This window comes from Bubalus bubalis, chromosome 14 (assembly GCF_019923935.1).
Source record: "Bubalus bubalis isolate 160015118507 breed Murrah chromosome 14, NDDB_SH_1, whole genome shotgun sequence".
NCBI classification, from domain to species: Eukaryota; Metazoa; Chordata; class Mammalia; order Artiodactyla; family Bovidae; genus Bubalus; species Bubalus bubalis.
This window is the reverse complement of record NC_059170.1, coordinates 36,241,085-36,257,400: the sequence shown is the minus strand read 5'-3', so window position 1 is coordinate 36,257,400 and position 16,316 is coordinate 36,241,085. Positions and strand designations below refer to the sequence as shown.

Genomic DNA, 16,316 nt, shown 5'->3' with positions numbered 1-16,316 from the left:
TATTGAAATGAATCCACTACAGGTATACATGTGTTCCCCATCCTGAATGAGAATCAACTTATTATTGATGTTGGATGCTGAAAGAAAAATCTCTAATAGCTTCATCACAAAGCCATCCTTCTTTTATTCTGGCCAAGGAAATGGATCTGTCTTGCCAAACGAGATTAAATGTTCAATAGCTCCCAATATAAAATTATATATAAATATTTATATATCTCAGAAATTTAAAAATATCTTAAGCTTAGCATTAATTAGTCTCGAGAAGAAAAGGGTAAACACAAGTGCTATTCATTTATTACCTTAACACCAGTTAGATCAATGAACAGTCTCCATGTAAACAGCGTTATTCATTAAACAAGATGATTTTAAAATGAAGGGTTTTTTTTTTTTAATTTTTAAAGAATGAAATGAAGGAGGAGCATGAACATGAATGTGAATGTGAACATGGAGTAGTGGTTCTCTGACTGATTTGCATGCATGAGTACTCTCTTGGACTGGCAGCTTGAGAGATGTGACCAAGATGAGATTGGTTGCTGGTGTGAGCTACTATTGTTCTAAAAATGCCTTTAAGAACTTCCTTCTCTGTTTCAAGGTTTAATTGTTTAAATGGCTATTACTTCACTGATATCTAAATATACTAACACATAGAAGATTAGCAGGGAAAATCCTTTAATAGTGTGGTTAAGATTCCGTATGTTAATTATTTTATCTGATAACAATGTAACACTTTCATTCACTGGAAACTCACAAATCACACAGATATTTACAAAAGTTGTTTCCATTAAATTTAAGTGAAGAGAGGTTCAGTTCAGTTCAGTTCAGCTGCTCAGTCATGTCTGACTCCTTGTGACCCCATGAATTGCAGCACGCCAGGCCTCCCTGTCCATCACCAACTCCCGGAGAGGTTAGTATAATATAAAAAGGAAAAAGGGGCTGAATTCTTTTGACAGATACAATTGGTAACAGTCTAGTCTTAAAGAATCATCTTATTAGGAGAAGAGTCAGGATAGGAGTAATAAATAAAAATGAAGTTATTACATTTGTGAAAATGCAGATAACCCCAAATATTTACTTGCTTGGCTTTAGAATAAATCATATAATTTTTTTAGATCAGAATTTATAAACAGTTTGGCTAGCCTAATGTTCAAGTGAGTTTACATTTTCTGAGGGTACAATAATTGGGCTGAAAGTGAGTCTGCTGGGTGGTGACATAAGAAAATGTTGGTTGAAACACCACTGTTGGATAAAACACCAATGATTAATTAGACACACATACACACATAAGCAACTAAATAACATTTTAACTACAGAAAAGTGGGAATTGTCCAAATGTGGGTCATTTGAGTCAATCCCAAATCAGTTCCCATTTGTATAGTCTCTGCTTCAAAATGAATCCAGAAGAAATGAGGACAAATATACACAATTACCACAGATATGTGATAATACAAACAGAATTAGGCAACTCTGGGGTGTGTTGTTTGGCAACGTGCAGGGAAGATTGTCAAAATACTTCTATGATCACAGGGATACTGAAAGTCAGGGGAGGGGGGTTACAGAGACTCTGAGGTCGAATCTTCCTGATTATAACCCAGGACAAGGATTGTTTTTTCTCCTGATGTAGAGTTCAGATCTCTGCAAAGAGTTCAGGGCTCACTGGTTCATAGAATAAGGATGAAAAAGTGGGAGTGTTTCTCCATAATAAGCCACAGTGGATGGGGTCCAAACAAATTGCTCAATGTCACTTATCCATTCTTGTCACTTGTATAGCTGAAAATCACTTTTTCATAAACTATGACCTCAGTGGTCTCTCCCAACAGTCCTATAAGGTAGTCCTGTTTTATTGGACAAAACTGAGAGGCAGAGAGAATAAAATCTAGGTCACATGATTTAGAACTTGAACCCAGGTCTTTGAATTCCAAGTAGAGCTCATCTTTGAAAAAGAGGATGTGTTCTAGAAAAATGGTCCAGGCCTTAGCAAAATGGCCACACAGATTACGTTCATTGCCAGTGGCAAACTCCACTCCTTTCTCCTTGATACTGGAGTTTCTGACATCATTTACTTTAAGGTGTCAGGAACTGGATGTGTTCCTCATTTCAGGATTGCCTGTCTTCACCCAAAAGAATGATGAGCTTTCAAGGATCAGAGGAAAAGAGATTTTTTGGTTCTTTTCTTTGAAATGACACCATTATAGATAACTAATGACCTGATTATGAGAAAAATTCTTTTCTGGCAGCCAGAATCCAAGAGAATGTTCTAACAAATCATAAGATCTGAGTGGAAAAGCTCATTGTGATGGCGTGAACTGTCTCCCCATGAGGCTGTAAACCCCACACTGTAACTCATGGGGTTACACTGTAACTCATGCTTTTATCTCCATTGTTCTATATTCTGTTGGCTTTTGACTTTCCTGCACTGACTGGATGGATACACAATGAGGTAAGATGAAGTATGAATCTAGAAGACCAACAGTGGCCTCTGTCTGACACCTAAATATCTGGATATAACTCGATGACTCCAATGACTCCTGCCAATTCATTTTGCTATTTTTACACACAGTAGGTAATCAGTAAATGTCAGCTCCTTTTACTGTTTAATCTCGCTGGTGGTGTTGTGCACAGTACGTTGAGCAGGTATCAGTAAATGTTAGCTGCTGTGGTTTGTGTCAAGCCGCACTGCATTTTATGACTGCAGAAGCATCCAGCTCCTTGACAGCAGCGAAGTGTGAAAACAGTTGCCCTTTCCCCATGCAGCCTGTGAACTTGGTTATTGATAAACTGTGCACCAAGTACTGGCTTTTGGGTTCTCCATTGTGAAGTACCAGTGGGTCACTTCAGCCTGACACAATCCACCTCCTCCGTGGCTGGCAGGCGGCTGGTTTTGAGGTCGAGGTCAGCACTGGACTTACTCCCATGGTGGGAGGGCCGCCAGTGGAGCAGCAGCATCTTCTTGAAATACTTCATGGTGTTGTTCTTCACTGTCACGAAGCACACGGTGTTGATCATGCTGTTGCTCATGGCGATGCACTCCACAACATAAAAGGCTGTGAGGTAATGCTTTTCCTTCACGAACACAGTGGGGAAGAAGTCGCGCACGATTGTGAAGCCATAGAAGGGCGCCCAGCACAGAACATACGCTGTGAGGATACACATTAGTACCAGTACCGTCTTCCGGCGGCAGCGCAGCCTCTTCCGGATCTGCTCAGTCTGGAAACCTGGGACCGCTTTGAACCAGAGCTCTCGGGAGATCCTGGCATAGCACAGGGTCATGGTGACCACGGGTCCCAGGAACTCGATGCCAAAGACAAAGAGGAAGTAGGATTTATAGTAGAGCTGCTGGTCCACTGGCCAGACCTGGCCGCAGAAGATCTTTTTCTGGTTTTTGACAATGAAGAGGACGGTTTCCTTTGTGAAGTAGGCTGATGGGATGGAGATGAGAATGGATACCATCCAGACCAAAGCGATCAGGAAGGAGGCTGTTTGATAATTCATTCGTGGTTTCAAGGGGTGAACGATAGCGAGATATCTGGTGGGGGAGGGAAGCATCAGTAGCAATGATGTATGCTGATATATGCTTGTAATCATTATTAGTTTTTAACTAACCCAAACACCCACAGTAGCAGACAAAATGGCACAATGACTCTCCACGTACCTATTTTCCAGCATCAACATGCATCATTTGATTTTAGCAACATCATTTGGCATTTGGAGGAGAAGAGAGGTTTAGTGGGAACAGCGCAGGATTTGGGTCAAACAGATAGAATAAATCCTGGCTTTTTACCTGATTGGCTTTGGGAGTCTAGAGTGAATCAGTCTCTCTGAGATTCCTTTCCTTCCTTTCCTCAAGTGCAACATCGGATAAAATGACACCTACCTTGCAGGGCTTCTGTGAATATTAAATGTTACAATGTTTGTGAAATGCTTGGCGTGTACTAGATATTCAATAAATACATGAGGTGTATCATGATTATAAATCCTATTGATACCAACTGACTTTCAAGCTTGCCATTCTGTCTAAGAATATAATTCTTTCAAAACTCTTCAATTCACAGATCTCCGGGTGTAGAGGCAAAAGAAGGTCTGTGGACTAGGACTTTCTCTCTGCTACCCTCAGGTGTCATTCTGCATTACAGAGTTGGAGGGTAGGGGTGGTTTAGGGTGGAATCTGAGCAATCTAGTGAGATGTAAATGACTTGCCCAAGCTCACTTGGTACAGGGAATGGAATGTGGGCTCCTGATACAAACCTTTTACACCCACCTCCATGGGCTGTCTCAAGCTCAGATGAGAAGGTAAGTAAAGTTGCCTTGACACCATCAAGCAGCATATAGCATAAAGCTTTTATCCTCTTTCTAATCAGCAACACTGCCTGGGAAAGAAGTTGGAGCCCTTAGTGGGAAATGAGCTCATTTGTGTAGGTTGAACACTTCCTTTCTAGAGAAACCTAATAATACCTATTTAGGTAATTTAGTCCCCTGGACTCATTCTTGTACATTTTATGGGTCAAGAGAAAGAGGCGGTGGAGGAAGGTGGAAGAAGAAGAGAGGCATGAGGGATTGGGAAGAAGCAATTCGGTCTGGAGATGAACATATACCTCATACCTGGAGCTTGAGTCAGGTTATGACCAATAGCAGGAAGACACCCATGGGTTTCTATCTAGCCTTCCCTGGTGGCTCAGATGGTAAAGCGTCTGCCTACAATGCGGGAGACCTGGGTTCGATCCCTGGATAGGGAAGAGCCTCTGGAGAAGGAAATGGCAACCTACTCCAGTATTCTTGCCTGGAAAATCCCATGGATGGAGGAGAGTGGTAGGCTACAGTCCATGGGTCGCAGAGAGTCAGACACGACTGAGCAACTTCACTTTGACTTTCACTTTACACTTTTTGGTAACTAGACCCTTTGGTCACCTTTCCAAGTTTCTGACTTGACCAAGAAGGCCTTCTGGAGTGCTATTTCTGTCTGTCCCTGGCGATAATCTGTCTTGGGGTTCTTTTACCTGCTTTTGCCTTCCCCTTGCCCACTGGCAGCTCTGACCCATAGACTTCAATTAGAAGATCTCATGGCAGCCTTGTGCACCCCAGGTTGCAGCTTTCTGAAGACCTGAGATAAAACTGGATCTCATCCCATCCACTGGGTGCACCCTAGCTATATAAATTAATGAGCAGTGCTTGTTAGAGTTCTTTATCCATCCATGGGTCCCAGTTTTTCCAAGTTAACCTGCACGAATTGCCTGGATAGCACAAGGCTCACAGGGCTGGAGATTGCGACAAGAGGGTTAGCTCATTCTTCACTGGGGCAGGGACATCTCACAATCATTGTCTCTGGGTGATGCTGAGTGTATCAATTTCCTGTTGCTGCTATAACAAATTACTACAAATTCAGTGGCTTAAACAAATTTATTATCATGGTTTTGAAGTCTGAAGTCTGACATGTATCTTACTGGGCTAACATCAAGGTGTCGGTAGGCCTGTGTTCCTTTCTGGAGGCTTTTAGGGAAATATCTCATTTGTTTTTCCTTTAGGGCTGCCTGCATTAGTTGGCTTATGGCCCCCTTATATGTTCAAAGCCATCAATGATCAGTCAAGCCCTTCCCGCAACACATCACCCTGACACTGACTTTTCTGCCTCCCTCTTGCACATTTAAGGACTGATGTGATTATGCTGAGCCCACCAGATAATTCAGTATAATGTCCTTATATTATGACCAGCTAATTAACAACCTTAATTCCTCTTAGGCATAACATGTTCTGGGGATTAAGATATGGATATCTTGGGGGTCATTATTCTGCCTCCCATAGTGAGTCCCAAGTCCTTACATAATGCAGAACTAGTTCAGGACTTAATAATCCTCCCAGTCTGATTCCAGCATGAAAAGTATCTCAGTAACCAATGCTAAAGAGAATTTCTACAGCCCTGCTTACTCTGCTATCAACTCTTAAATTCTAATTCCTTTTCACTCAGTAACTTCTTCCTTATCCTATAGGATGCTCCAAAATTCAGAGCTTTATTTTATGATTTATTGTCATCAAATAAATCATAAAGAACACTGCCTAGGCATTATTCAGAAGCCCTGGATTTTAGCTCTGTACCTAAATCCTCAGATAAATCACTTATGCCCCTGGGACTTAGTTTCTTCATCTGTGAAAGGGAGATAAAAATAACTTTACAGACATCCTTTTTGAAAGGTTCCATTTGAGAAGGTAAATATACATAAAGCATGCTGGAAGCGATAATACTTTGTTTAAACTCATCTTTTCCTATGACTCTTTCATTGGCAAGAAGGACTTCTGTAAATTCTTTGTTGCCATCTATCTGCTTGCCTGTTTCTTGAGGTCAACACTCTCCTTCTGGGGTCTCTGTGACTTCAAATAGCATCTCTTTTAGGCCCTCTGCACATGAACATTACTCTTCTCCTGCTGCCAGTGTCAGGGTTTGTTCTGAGTATGATGTAGTCCCCATGCCTACAAGCCAATTATTTAATATTAATGTCATCTCAACAAAAGTAAGAGTTTTGCCATCATCTATCCTTCTTATCATTTTGCCTTATTTTTCAATTGGTTTGAAACTGAGTAAGAAAGAGGGGTGCTATTTATTAGAGTCATGAATTTTAAGAGCTGAAATTCCAAGTGTGCTTTGATATCTACAAAAAGTTTAGCTGTGAGTTCCTCTGTTTTCACCAGATGTATCCCTTCTTCTGGTGGGAAAGGCTCCTGTCCTGCTAGTTTCTCTATCAGAAAACTGCACCCCCAGAATAACTGCAGAATAACTGCACCCCCAACCCACAACTAGTGGGTTTCACTTCCCTGCCAGTTGGCAAAATCATTCAAACAAGCCAATCACATCCTCCCATGGGAGCTAAGGTCACCTCAGTCTCTTGCCACTGTAAAGCCTGCTGTCCACAGCCCCTGCTGGTTCATTCTATTCCTGAGTGCAACTCCCACATGGCACACATGGCCCTGCCTGGTGTGCAGTGTTCTCCTCCCTTGGGCTGGGAGTATACGAGACCAACCAACTGCTGTCAGCCTCACTGTTCTAGCTTCAAGAGTTGTGTGTTCAGTCATCTACTACTATTGAAGCTATAGAGTACTGCCTTGATCAACCGAGTATAGGAGGTGGTCAGAATAGCACACTCAAATTACCGCAACTGCCTCATGAAGTGTTCCCAGACTGCATCACCAACATAATCATCGTGTCTTCCTCTGAGTTACTCTTATCAATAGATTATTCTAGTTTTTGTGTGGAAGTAAAGCTCCCAGATGGCACCCCACTCCAGTACTCTTGCCTGGAAAATCCCATGGACGGAGGGGCCTGGTGGGCTGCAGTCCATGGGGTCGCTGAGGGTCGGACATGACTGAGCGACTTCACTTTCACTTTTCACTTTCATGCATTGGAGAAGGAAATGGCAACCCACTCCAGTGTTCTTGCCTGGAGAATCCCAGGGACGGGGGAGCCTGGTGGGCTGCCATCTATGGGGTCCCACAGAGTCGGACACGACTGAAGCGACTTAGCAGCAGCAGTAAAGCTCCCAGAGGTCAAAGACTGTGTCTTCTATTACTTTATGTTTCCACACACATAGGCTGGGCATACAGTAGGATTCAGCAATCTGTGGATCTACCAGGTTGAAGCAGATGCTGTTGATACCCCCCTATATCCCTTTGCTCTTATCACTTCAGTGGATACCTGTCCACTCCCACCAGCTAACACCTGCATTTCTTTGTCGGAAGGTCTTCTCTGGCTTCCAGCGTACTCTTGGTAACCTGCACAGAATTTCCAGAGGCCCTCACAAATGACTTATGAGATTTGGCATATAAATAGCTGAGCTCCCTCACCCGCCTCCCACTCCTGGGAGAACTCTGAGGTGTGATCTACACCAGCTCCAAGAGTTCTATGGCAAGAATAAAAATCAGTTTCCCGCAGTGGAAATTTGTTCAGTGACACAGCTTTTATTGACTGCCTTCCCTTGCTGCATTTCCCATCTCCCTGAAGGTGCTTCCTGGGTGCTACCTGCACATGAATCCTTGTCTCAGGATCTATTTTGGGAGTAAACCAAACTAAGGCACAGGTTTGAGGCTCTTTGCTAAGCACAAAGGAAACATAAAGATAGAAGATGTGGTTATTGTGCTTAAAATACAGTGTCCTTTGGAAAAGACTATCTGTGTCCCCATACATGAGACTGAAAGACAGATTGGCATCAGACTACAAAGACTACGAGGTGCCAGACTCAGGATTTGGCATGTGTTCTATAGGCATTGAAACTTTTGGAGGTTTTGTAAGGAATGAAATATATTAGAAAGTCTCTTCAATGGTGATATTCTGATGCTTATTATGGATGAGTATGGATTTCAGGGGGCAGTCAGGATCTCCTGTAGGGGTGAAGAGACAAGTTAGAGGAGCATAGTGATGGTCCAGCCATGACTTGCCAAGAGATGAGGTTGGAGGGACTATTGCCAGGACCTGGTGTAGGGCTGCATCTGGCAAAGGGCGTGTGTGGGTGGGGGTAGAACGGGGAGAAAACCAAAGGATGATGGCAGTATTACCTGCTTGTGTGACTGGGAGATGGTGGAACTGCTGACAGAGCTGGAAGCTGACTGAGGCAGAGCTAGTTTGGGGTGGAAAAGGAACCACTTCTGTATTGTAACAGGATGTTTACTTCCTGAGAATCGCCAATATTAAAAAAAAAGAAAGAAAGAAAAGCCCCACAACTACATTATAAAGACAAAGATTTCAATGGAACAAAGGGGATGAGGACAGTGGTAACTCCCACTTGGGCAGGCAACAGAGTCACTCAGGGAATTGGGTAAAATGCAGATGCTTAGGCTCTAGCCAGGGGATTCCCATTCAGTAGGACCCCAAGAATCTGACTTATTGTATCAAACATATTTCCCCTGGGCTATTTTGTGTAGTTGGTTGATAGGTAAGTTTCATAAACACTGGGTTCAGGGCTTGAGAGCCTCACAGTTGTGATAACAAAATTGTTTTTTTCCTACAGGAATTAAGTTATAAAAAGGAAGATGCCTCTTATATCTGCATGTGTATTATATTATCATAAATGAAAAATCAATGGGTTGATTAAAAAGGACAATGGACCTAAATAGCACTGAGAACTGGGAAAAACAAGTTGAAAGGTGATAAAAAGGAAAAAGATGATTAAAAATACATCAAAATGAGTTTCAGCGTAACTCACAATGATGAACCAAGAAGATGTGACACAAACTGGCTTCTTAAAAAGAGCCACTGGTGGTTCAATGTTGGCCTACTACAGTTTACATAAATAAAAGATGTGTCAAATTTGTCTGAAGCTGTAATTAGAAATTTACAACAGATAAAGGACTTCCAGAACATATCATGCAAATATATGCAAATAAGCAGACGGATGTATGCAAAAAAGAAAGGCAAGAATGTCCTTCTCTCTTTTTTACAAGCAAACCATGCAACAATCCCATTGTAAAATCAGCTTTGCATCAAAGTCACCAGAAACCAGAGTACATATTGTATTATTCCATTTTTGTGAAGTTAAAAAACAGGTAAAATGAAACTATGATACTAGAAATCAGACTGATGGTTGCCTGGGGTGGGAGGATTGACTGGTAAGGGGCACAAGGAAGCTTTCTAGGGGATGAAAATGTTCTATATCATGATTTGGGTTGTGGTTACAAGAAAAACTTTGCACATGCTGCCTTGACTGGAAGCTGCCTTGTCTATAATGTAGCTAAGTAGTAACTTGCTTAAACCTGCTGCTTTTGCTTGTGTGTTGGAGAGGCTCATGGTTATACCTGTATCTGAAGCAGATGTGGTATATGGCGGCATGGCCAAGAGCTAGGGGTTTAGGAGACTCACTCTTGCCTACATTTGGAAGAATATGAACCACAACTGAAGAAACCAACCCTCCTTTTGCCTCCATAGATCTGCAAACATTTGAATCTGGAGTAAAGCCAGCTGTTAGAGCTGAAGTGAGGAAAGAGGAGACCTGGACCACCTCCATCATGTTTCCCATGCTTGACATCCTCACCTGTCAATAGCAATGGCCAGCAGGGCATTGGTGGAGACGTAGAGTGAGACTGTACGCAGGTAGTTGATACAGGCACAGAGCACATGGCCATGCTCCCAGGAGAGCTGATGCACCACATAGTAGTCCATCTCAAAGGGGCAGCAGATGATGGCTACCAGGAAGTCGGAGATGGCCAGGTTAGCAATGAGCAGGTTGGTGAGGTTGCGCAGCTTTTTATAGCGGGTGAGGGCAGTGATAAAGACAAAGTTGCCAATACCACAAGTCAGCATGATACCCACAAGTGCCACTCCAATAACGATCTTGGCTGCAAAGAAGGTCTGAGTCTTGGTCATATCCTCATCCTCATCCAGAGGGAGGTCATAATCACCATAACTGAAGTTGAAGGGGAGGGAGGAGGCATGTTCTTGGGGTATACTGAAGTTGGTTGGAAAACTAGCATTTCCATTCTGGGCTGCCATGGTGAAGCTTGCCAGTGAGCGGTGTGTGGGAGACTCCAGGGTCTGCAGACTCTGAGCTAGGGTCCAGACCTTCTGCTCTCATGAGGTCAGAGATCCTAGCACCCTGCCCACATCCTTGGGGAGTCAACATGCCATCCTCGATCCTGGAAGGAGACACAGCCAGTTGATAAGATACAGGTGAACACCTAATAGCATCTTCTCAGAGTCCCCCCAGGTGTAGGCAAACCAGATCCAGTGTCTACCCTCAGGCAGAACTGCCCATGGTACAGTGGGGAGGACACAGGATATCTGGAAATTGGGAAACCCCCTACTGACTGGCTGTCAGGAGGAATTTGGGCATGGGTTGGTTTGGACTCCCCAGAGACACCCAAGAAGAATATATCTTTGCTCTTTGCCCAGGGGCCAAGACCAGTTTGACTGCCCAGTCACCCTCCCCTGCCCCCCAGGAAGCCCCAAGGGGGGTCTTCCAGAAGTTTTCCCCAGCTGCTCAGGCAGCTGACTCGGGACTCTATGGGAGCCACAATGTTGTGCCAGCTGTGGTCAGGGACAATGAAGCCAGAGGATGTGGATACAGTAGGGTCTTTTCTCCAAAGCAGGGACTGCTTCCTCTCTGGGCCAGTTCACAGACTTGAAAATCACGTTTCACATGAACAGACTGAGTCATCTTGGGCCAGTGATTTATGCTCTCTGAATTCCAGTTTTCCTATAAACCAAAATCCTGATGCCTAGCCCAGGGCCTGGCACAGAGGAGGGGCTGTTGAAGGAATGAAGATCCCAACCAAGATTCTGCAGGTGGAGAAGCCTGTGGGTGGGAGGGAACTCTCCTGCTGCTTCCTGAGGCCATTTTAGAAAAAACTCCTGTCTGCTTCTCTTTCCTGCCTCCACTCTTTTGATCTGCCCCCTCACCAGGCCCCCTGTTCCCCTTCCAGCCTTGACTGGGAGGCACCACATCTCCTTAACGAGTCTGTGTCCTCTGAAAGTGGTGGCCGCTCCAAGATACTGCTTAACTGAAAACAGCCGCCCAAGGGGGTGGGGTGTGGGGGTGGGGGGAGTGTCAGTGAGGATCCAGGAGGGCCTGAGGGCTGACGTATCCCTTATGGCTTAAGTTCTCTACATTCTTGGGGCCATAGATGCCCATGGGGGAGGAAATAAAGTCTCTAAAGTACTGAGCCCTCAGAAGATAGGGTACCGTTGGGTTCGAGGTGTCCGAGGCACTGGGAAAAGAATCCAGACCCAGCACCCGCGGAATACCACCCCTCACCTTCCCCGCCCCCCGACCCCCACCCCCGCGCTCATCTACCTTCCCCCACCTCCTAGCACACTGGGAAGGACTCCCAAGAGTGGGAGCCACGGGATGCTGGAAGCAAGAAGCGGAACAAACTGGACAGTAGGTTTGGCTTGGTCCAACCCTGTGAGAAGACGGGGATAAAGAAGGAAAGAAACTGCTCCCCCCATCCCCCACCCCCACCCCCAGCACGGACAGCAGTCGCAGGATGGCCAGTACACTCCAACCTGTGGCGCGGCAGCCTGCTGTGTACCCGGGGAGGTTCAAGACCGCAGCTAGAGATAACTTCTTTTTGGATCGCCTCTGTCTCACCCAGCTCCCGACAGACATTACTAAGCCGGAGATCGAGAAGCTGGAGTCGCGCGCTCTCGGATTCTACTTTCGGCTGCTCTTTGGTTCCGGTCCCGGGACGCGCGAGGAGACGGAGGACTCCCAGGGTGGAGCCGGTCCACTCCCTATTACCTCGGGATGCTCTCCCTGCCCTTGACCAACCCGCTCCGGGAGCCTGGTCCTTCCTCTCCCTTATTAACCACTCGCACGGCCGCGCAGTGGCCGGAGGCGCTATCCTGGCAGGGGCGGGAATCAAGTCAGAAATTCAGGCTGGAGAAGCAAAGCATGTGAGGCCTCCAGGCGGGAAGAAAACTGGGAGTGGAGAGAGGAGCTGCAGAGCGGGGATTTTCCCAGAGACACTTCCCCTTTCCTGCTCACCTTCCCGAAGGGGCTCCCCTGCCCACGCCTTCCTGGAGTTTGGTGCTCGCCCCTCGGCCCAGCTACCCAGTGGCTCCCTCCTTTCGCGGCCGCACTGCCTAGTCCCAGCCTACGGGCCCCTGCCTGGTCATCTCCCGGCACCCACTCCTCTACTGCGAGCCAGCCAGGGCGCATTCGGAAGGCGGCAGCAGGCAAAGCGGCCCGAAACTCCCTGAGGAAGAAGCGGGCGTGTGAGCCCTCAGCCCGAGCGACGCCCCCCACCCCGCCACCGGAGCCCGGGACTGCGCCAAGCTCTGCACTTACCGGCTTCCGCGCTCTCCCCACCAGCGGTCTCGGGAACCCGGACTTGCGCTTCGAAGGAGGTGTCCCTATTCCTTCTCACCCAGCGCCCTTCCCAGGCGCGTCGTGGTCCCCGGGTTCCAGCTAGAGTTCGCGTTCCGCCCTCTCAGCTCTTCCCGGCTTCTGCGGCCCGGCTGGGTGCGCCAGCTCCGCTCTGGGCTCCGCCCCAGGGTCCCCGCCTGTCTCAGCGCGAAGGCGGAGGGTGGCCTCTCGCCTTGCGCACCTGGTGCTCCCAGGATTCGGGACGCACGAAGTTCTACCCGCCTTGGCGGGGCCGGTCCCTCGAGAGGGTTTCTGAGCCCTCGTACCCCAGTGTGAATGGGACCTCATAGCCGTTTAGATATGATGCAATTCTGAGGAACCCGCGAGGCCTTCTGTACCCCTGCGTGGCGCCCCACAGGGATCCTGTCTTCCTGGAGCCCAGTGACAGCATTCGCTCCTGCTGCATACACTTTTGATTACTTCTGGAGGAGCCTAGGGTGCATTCTATGGTTCGTTCAGGAAACTGTGTGCTGGGGATACTCTGTCGAGTGCAGAATGGGGCTTTGGGGTTGTGGGGGAGGAGATTCCTCTGGAGGAAGCTGGAGACTCTGGGAGTCTTGCCCTGCTCAAAGCACCGACCTGAAGAACTCACTAAAAACTGCGATACCCACAACTGCCAGAGACCTTGGTCATTCAAAACCATCCCAGTTGGGGTCCTCCTGTCTTTAAGGAGTCTCTTGAGCTCCTCACTTTGTTTACAACAGGTTCTGATTTTAGGCAACTCCTATGGTTTCTCTGGTCTTTGGTTTCCTTACACATTGAACGAGGGGATTAAACTCTCAGGATCTGCAACTGATGGCTGGTAGCTGCAAAGCAGAGGTAAGCTCTGGCTTTACAGAATTGGAACTGGAGGCTGTGGCAGGAGACTGAAGGACTGAAGGTATTGCCTGTTGTTAAATCCTAGCCAATGATTATCGACAGTTTGGAATATGGACAGGTCAGGTCTTCCCATCTTTTCACGGAGTCTGGGATTTCAGAACTTTAGAAATAGTCTCTTGGGTTAGTTAAAACAAAACAAAAGCCCTGTGTTGTCCAAAGAGAACATATTTCATAATGGATATAGTCCAATGGGATGCCAGTTTCAAATTCCTGAATTGATGATTAAGAAAACTTTTGGGTTGTGACATTATGTGATTCTGCCTCTCACCTTATGTAGAACTAACCACACCCTCCTTCTTTTCTTTAATATTTTTTACTTTATTTTTTCAGATTTATTAGATAGAGTTGATATATAACATTGTGTAAGTTTAAGGTATACAATGTGATGGTTTGATACATGTATATGTTGTGAAATGATTACCAAAATAATGTTAATTAACACATCCATCACCTCACATTTTTTTTTTTTTTTGGTGGTGAGACAGTTTAAAGTGGTCAACTTTCAACTCATCACCTTTTGAGTATATAATACAGTACTGTTAACTACAATCACCATGCTGTAATTAGATATTCAGAACTTATATTGATATTATAACTGCAAGTTTGTACCCTTCAACCAACATCTCCCCATTTCCTCTCCAGCCCCTGGCAACCACCATTCTACAGTATTCCATCATATGTATATCTCATCTGTTGATACATTCATGGACACTTAGGTTGTTTCCATGTCTAGGCTATTGTGAATAACACTGCAAAGAACATGGGGGTGCAGATATCTCTTCATGGTAGTGGTTTTATATTCTTCTGATATATACCCAAAAGGGGGATTGCTGGATCATATGGTAGTTCTATTTTTAATTTTTTGAGGAACTTTCACAACTTTTTTCATAGTGGCTGCACCAATTTACATTCCAACCAACACTGCGCAGGGTTCTCCTTTCTCCATAACCTTGCCAAAACTTGCTATCTTTTGTCTTTTTGATAATAGCCATTCAAACAGGGATGAGGTAATTCTTACTGTGATTTTGATTTTCATTTCCCTGATGATTAGTGATATCGAAGCATCTTTTCATGTACTTGTTGTCCATTTGTATGTCTTCTTTGGAAAAAAAAAGCCTAATCAGCCCTCTGACCATTTAAAAATCAGATGATTATTATTGCTATTGAGTTGTATGAATTCCTTATACATTTTGGATATTAACACCTTATTTGTTTTTTTTTAATTTATTTATTTTAATTAGAGGTTAATTACTTTACAATATTATATTGGTTTTGCCATACATCAACATGAATCCGCCACGGGTGTACACGTGTTCCCAATCCTGAACCCCTCTCCTACCTCCCTCCCCATACCATCTCTCTGGGTCATCCCAGTGCTGGAAGATGATTTGCAAATATTTTCTCCTATCCCATTAGGATGCCTCTTCATCTGTTGACTGTTTCTGTTGATGTGCAGAAGCTTTTTAGTTTGATATAATCCCACTTGTTTATTTTTGTTTTTCTTGAGTATGCTTTTAGGGTTATATTTAAAAAATGGTCACCAAGACCAATGTCATGGAACATTTTCCCTGTTTTCCTCTAGGAGTTTGACAAATTCAGGCCTTACATTCAAGTGTTTAATATATTTCAAGTTAATTTTTGTGAGTGATGTATCTAGGGATCCAATTTCATCCTTTTGTTTGTGCACATCCAATTTTCCCAACACCATTTATTGAAATGACTATCTTTTCCCCAGTGAGTATTATTGGCTACCTTGTCAAATATGAGTTAAGTGTATGTACATGGGTTTAATTATGGGTTCTGCATTCTGTTCCATTAGACTGTGTGTCTGCTTTTATGCGCTGCTGCTGCTGCTGCTAAGTCGCTTCAGTCATGTCCGACTCTGTGCGACCCCATAGACAGCAGCCTACCAGGCTCCCCCATCCCTGGGATTCTCCAGGCAAGAACACTGGAGTGGGTTGCCATTTCCTTCTCCAATGCATGAAAGTGAAAAGTCAAAGTGAAGTCATTCAGTCGTGTCCTGCTCCTAGCGACCTCATGGACTGCAGCCTACTAGGCTCCTCTGTCCATGGGATTCTCCAAGCAAGAGTACTGGAGTGGGGTGCCATTGCCTTCTCCGGCTTTTATGCTAGTACTATACTATTTGTTTATTATCGGAGAAGGCAATGGCACCCCACTCCAGTACTCTTGCCTGGAAAATCCCATGGACGGAGGAGCCTGGAAGGCTGCAGTCCATGGGGTTGCTGAGGGTCGGACACGAATGAGCGACTTCACTTTCACTTTTCACTTTCATTCATTGGAGAAGGAAATGGCAACCCACGCCAGTGTTCTTGCCTGGAGAATCCCAGGGACGGGGGAGCCTGGTGGGCTGCCGTCTCTGGGGTCGCACAGAGTCGGACACGACTGAAGTCACTTCATTGTGTCCGACTCTGTGCGACCCCTTGGACTGCAGCCCACCAGGCTCCTCTGTCCATGGGATTCTCCAGACAAGAATACTGGCATGGGTTGCCATTTCCTTCTGCATGTTTATTATAGCTTTGCAGTATAGTTCAAAACCAAGAAGTATCATGCCTCCAGCTTTTTACTTCTTTTTTCAGGATT

At 45.3% G+C, this 16,316-nt stretch overlaps 1 protein-coding gene across 1 annotated transcript; it reads right to left on the bottom strand.

Moving 5' to 3' along the window:
* Positions 1-652: 652 nt before the first annotated feature.
* PROKR2 (prokineticin receptor 2) lies at positions 653-13,241 on the bottom strand. Its single transcript, XM_006047746.4, has 3 exons — positions 12,759-13,241; positions 10,005-10,605; positions 653-3,523 (listed from the first exon to the last, which is right to left on the bottom strand). The coding sequence occupies exons 2-3, from the start codon at positions 10,460-10,462 to the stop codon at positions 2,827-2,829; spliced, it is 1,155 nt and encodes a 384-aa protein (XP_006047808.1). The 5' UTR covers positions 10,463-10,605; positions 12,759-13,241; the 3' UTR covers positions 653-2,826.
* Between the last annotated feature and the right edge of the window lie 3,075 nt (positions 13,242-16,316).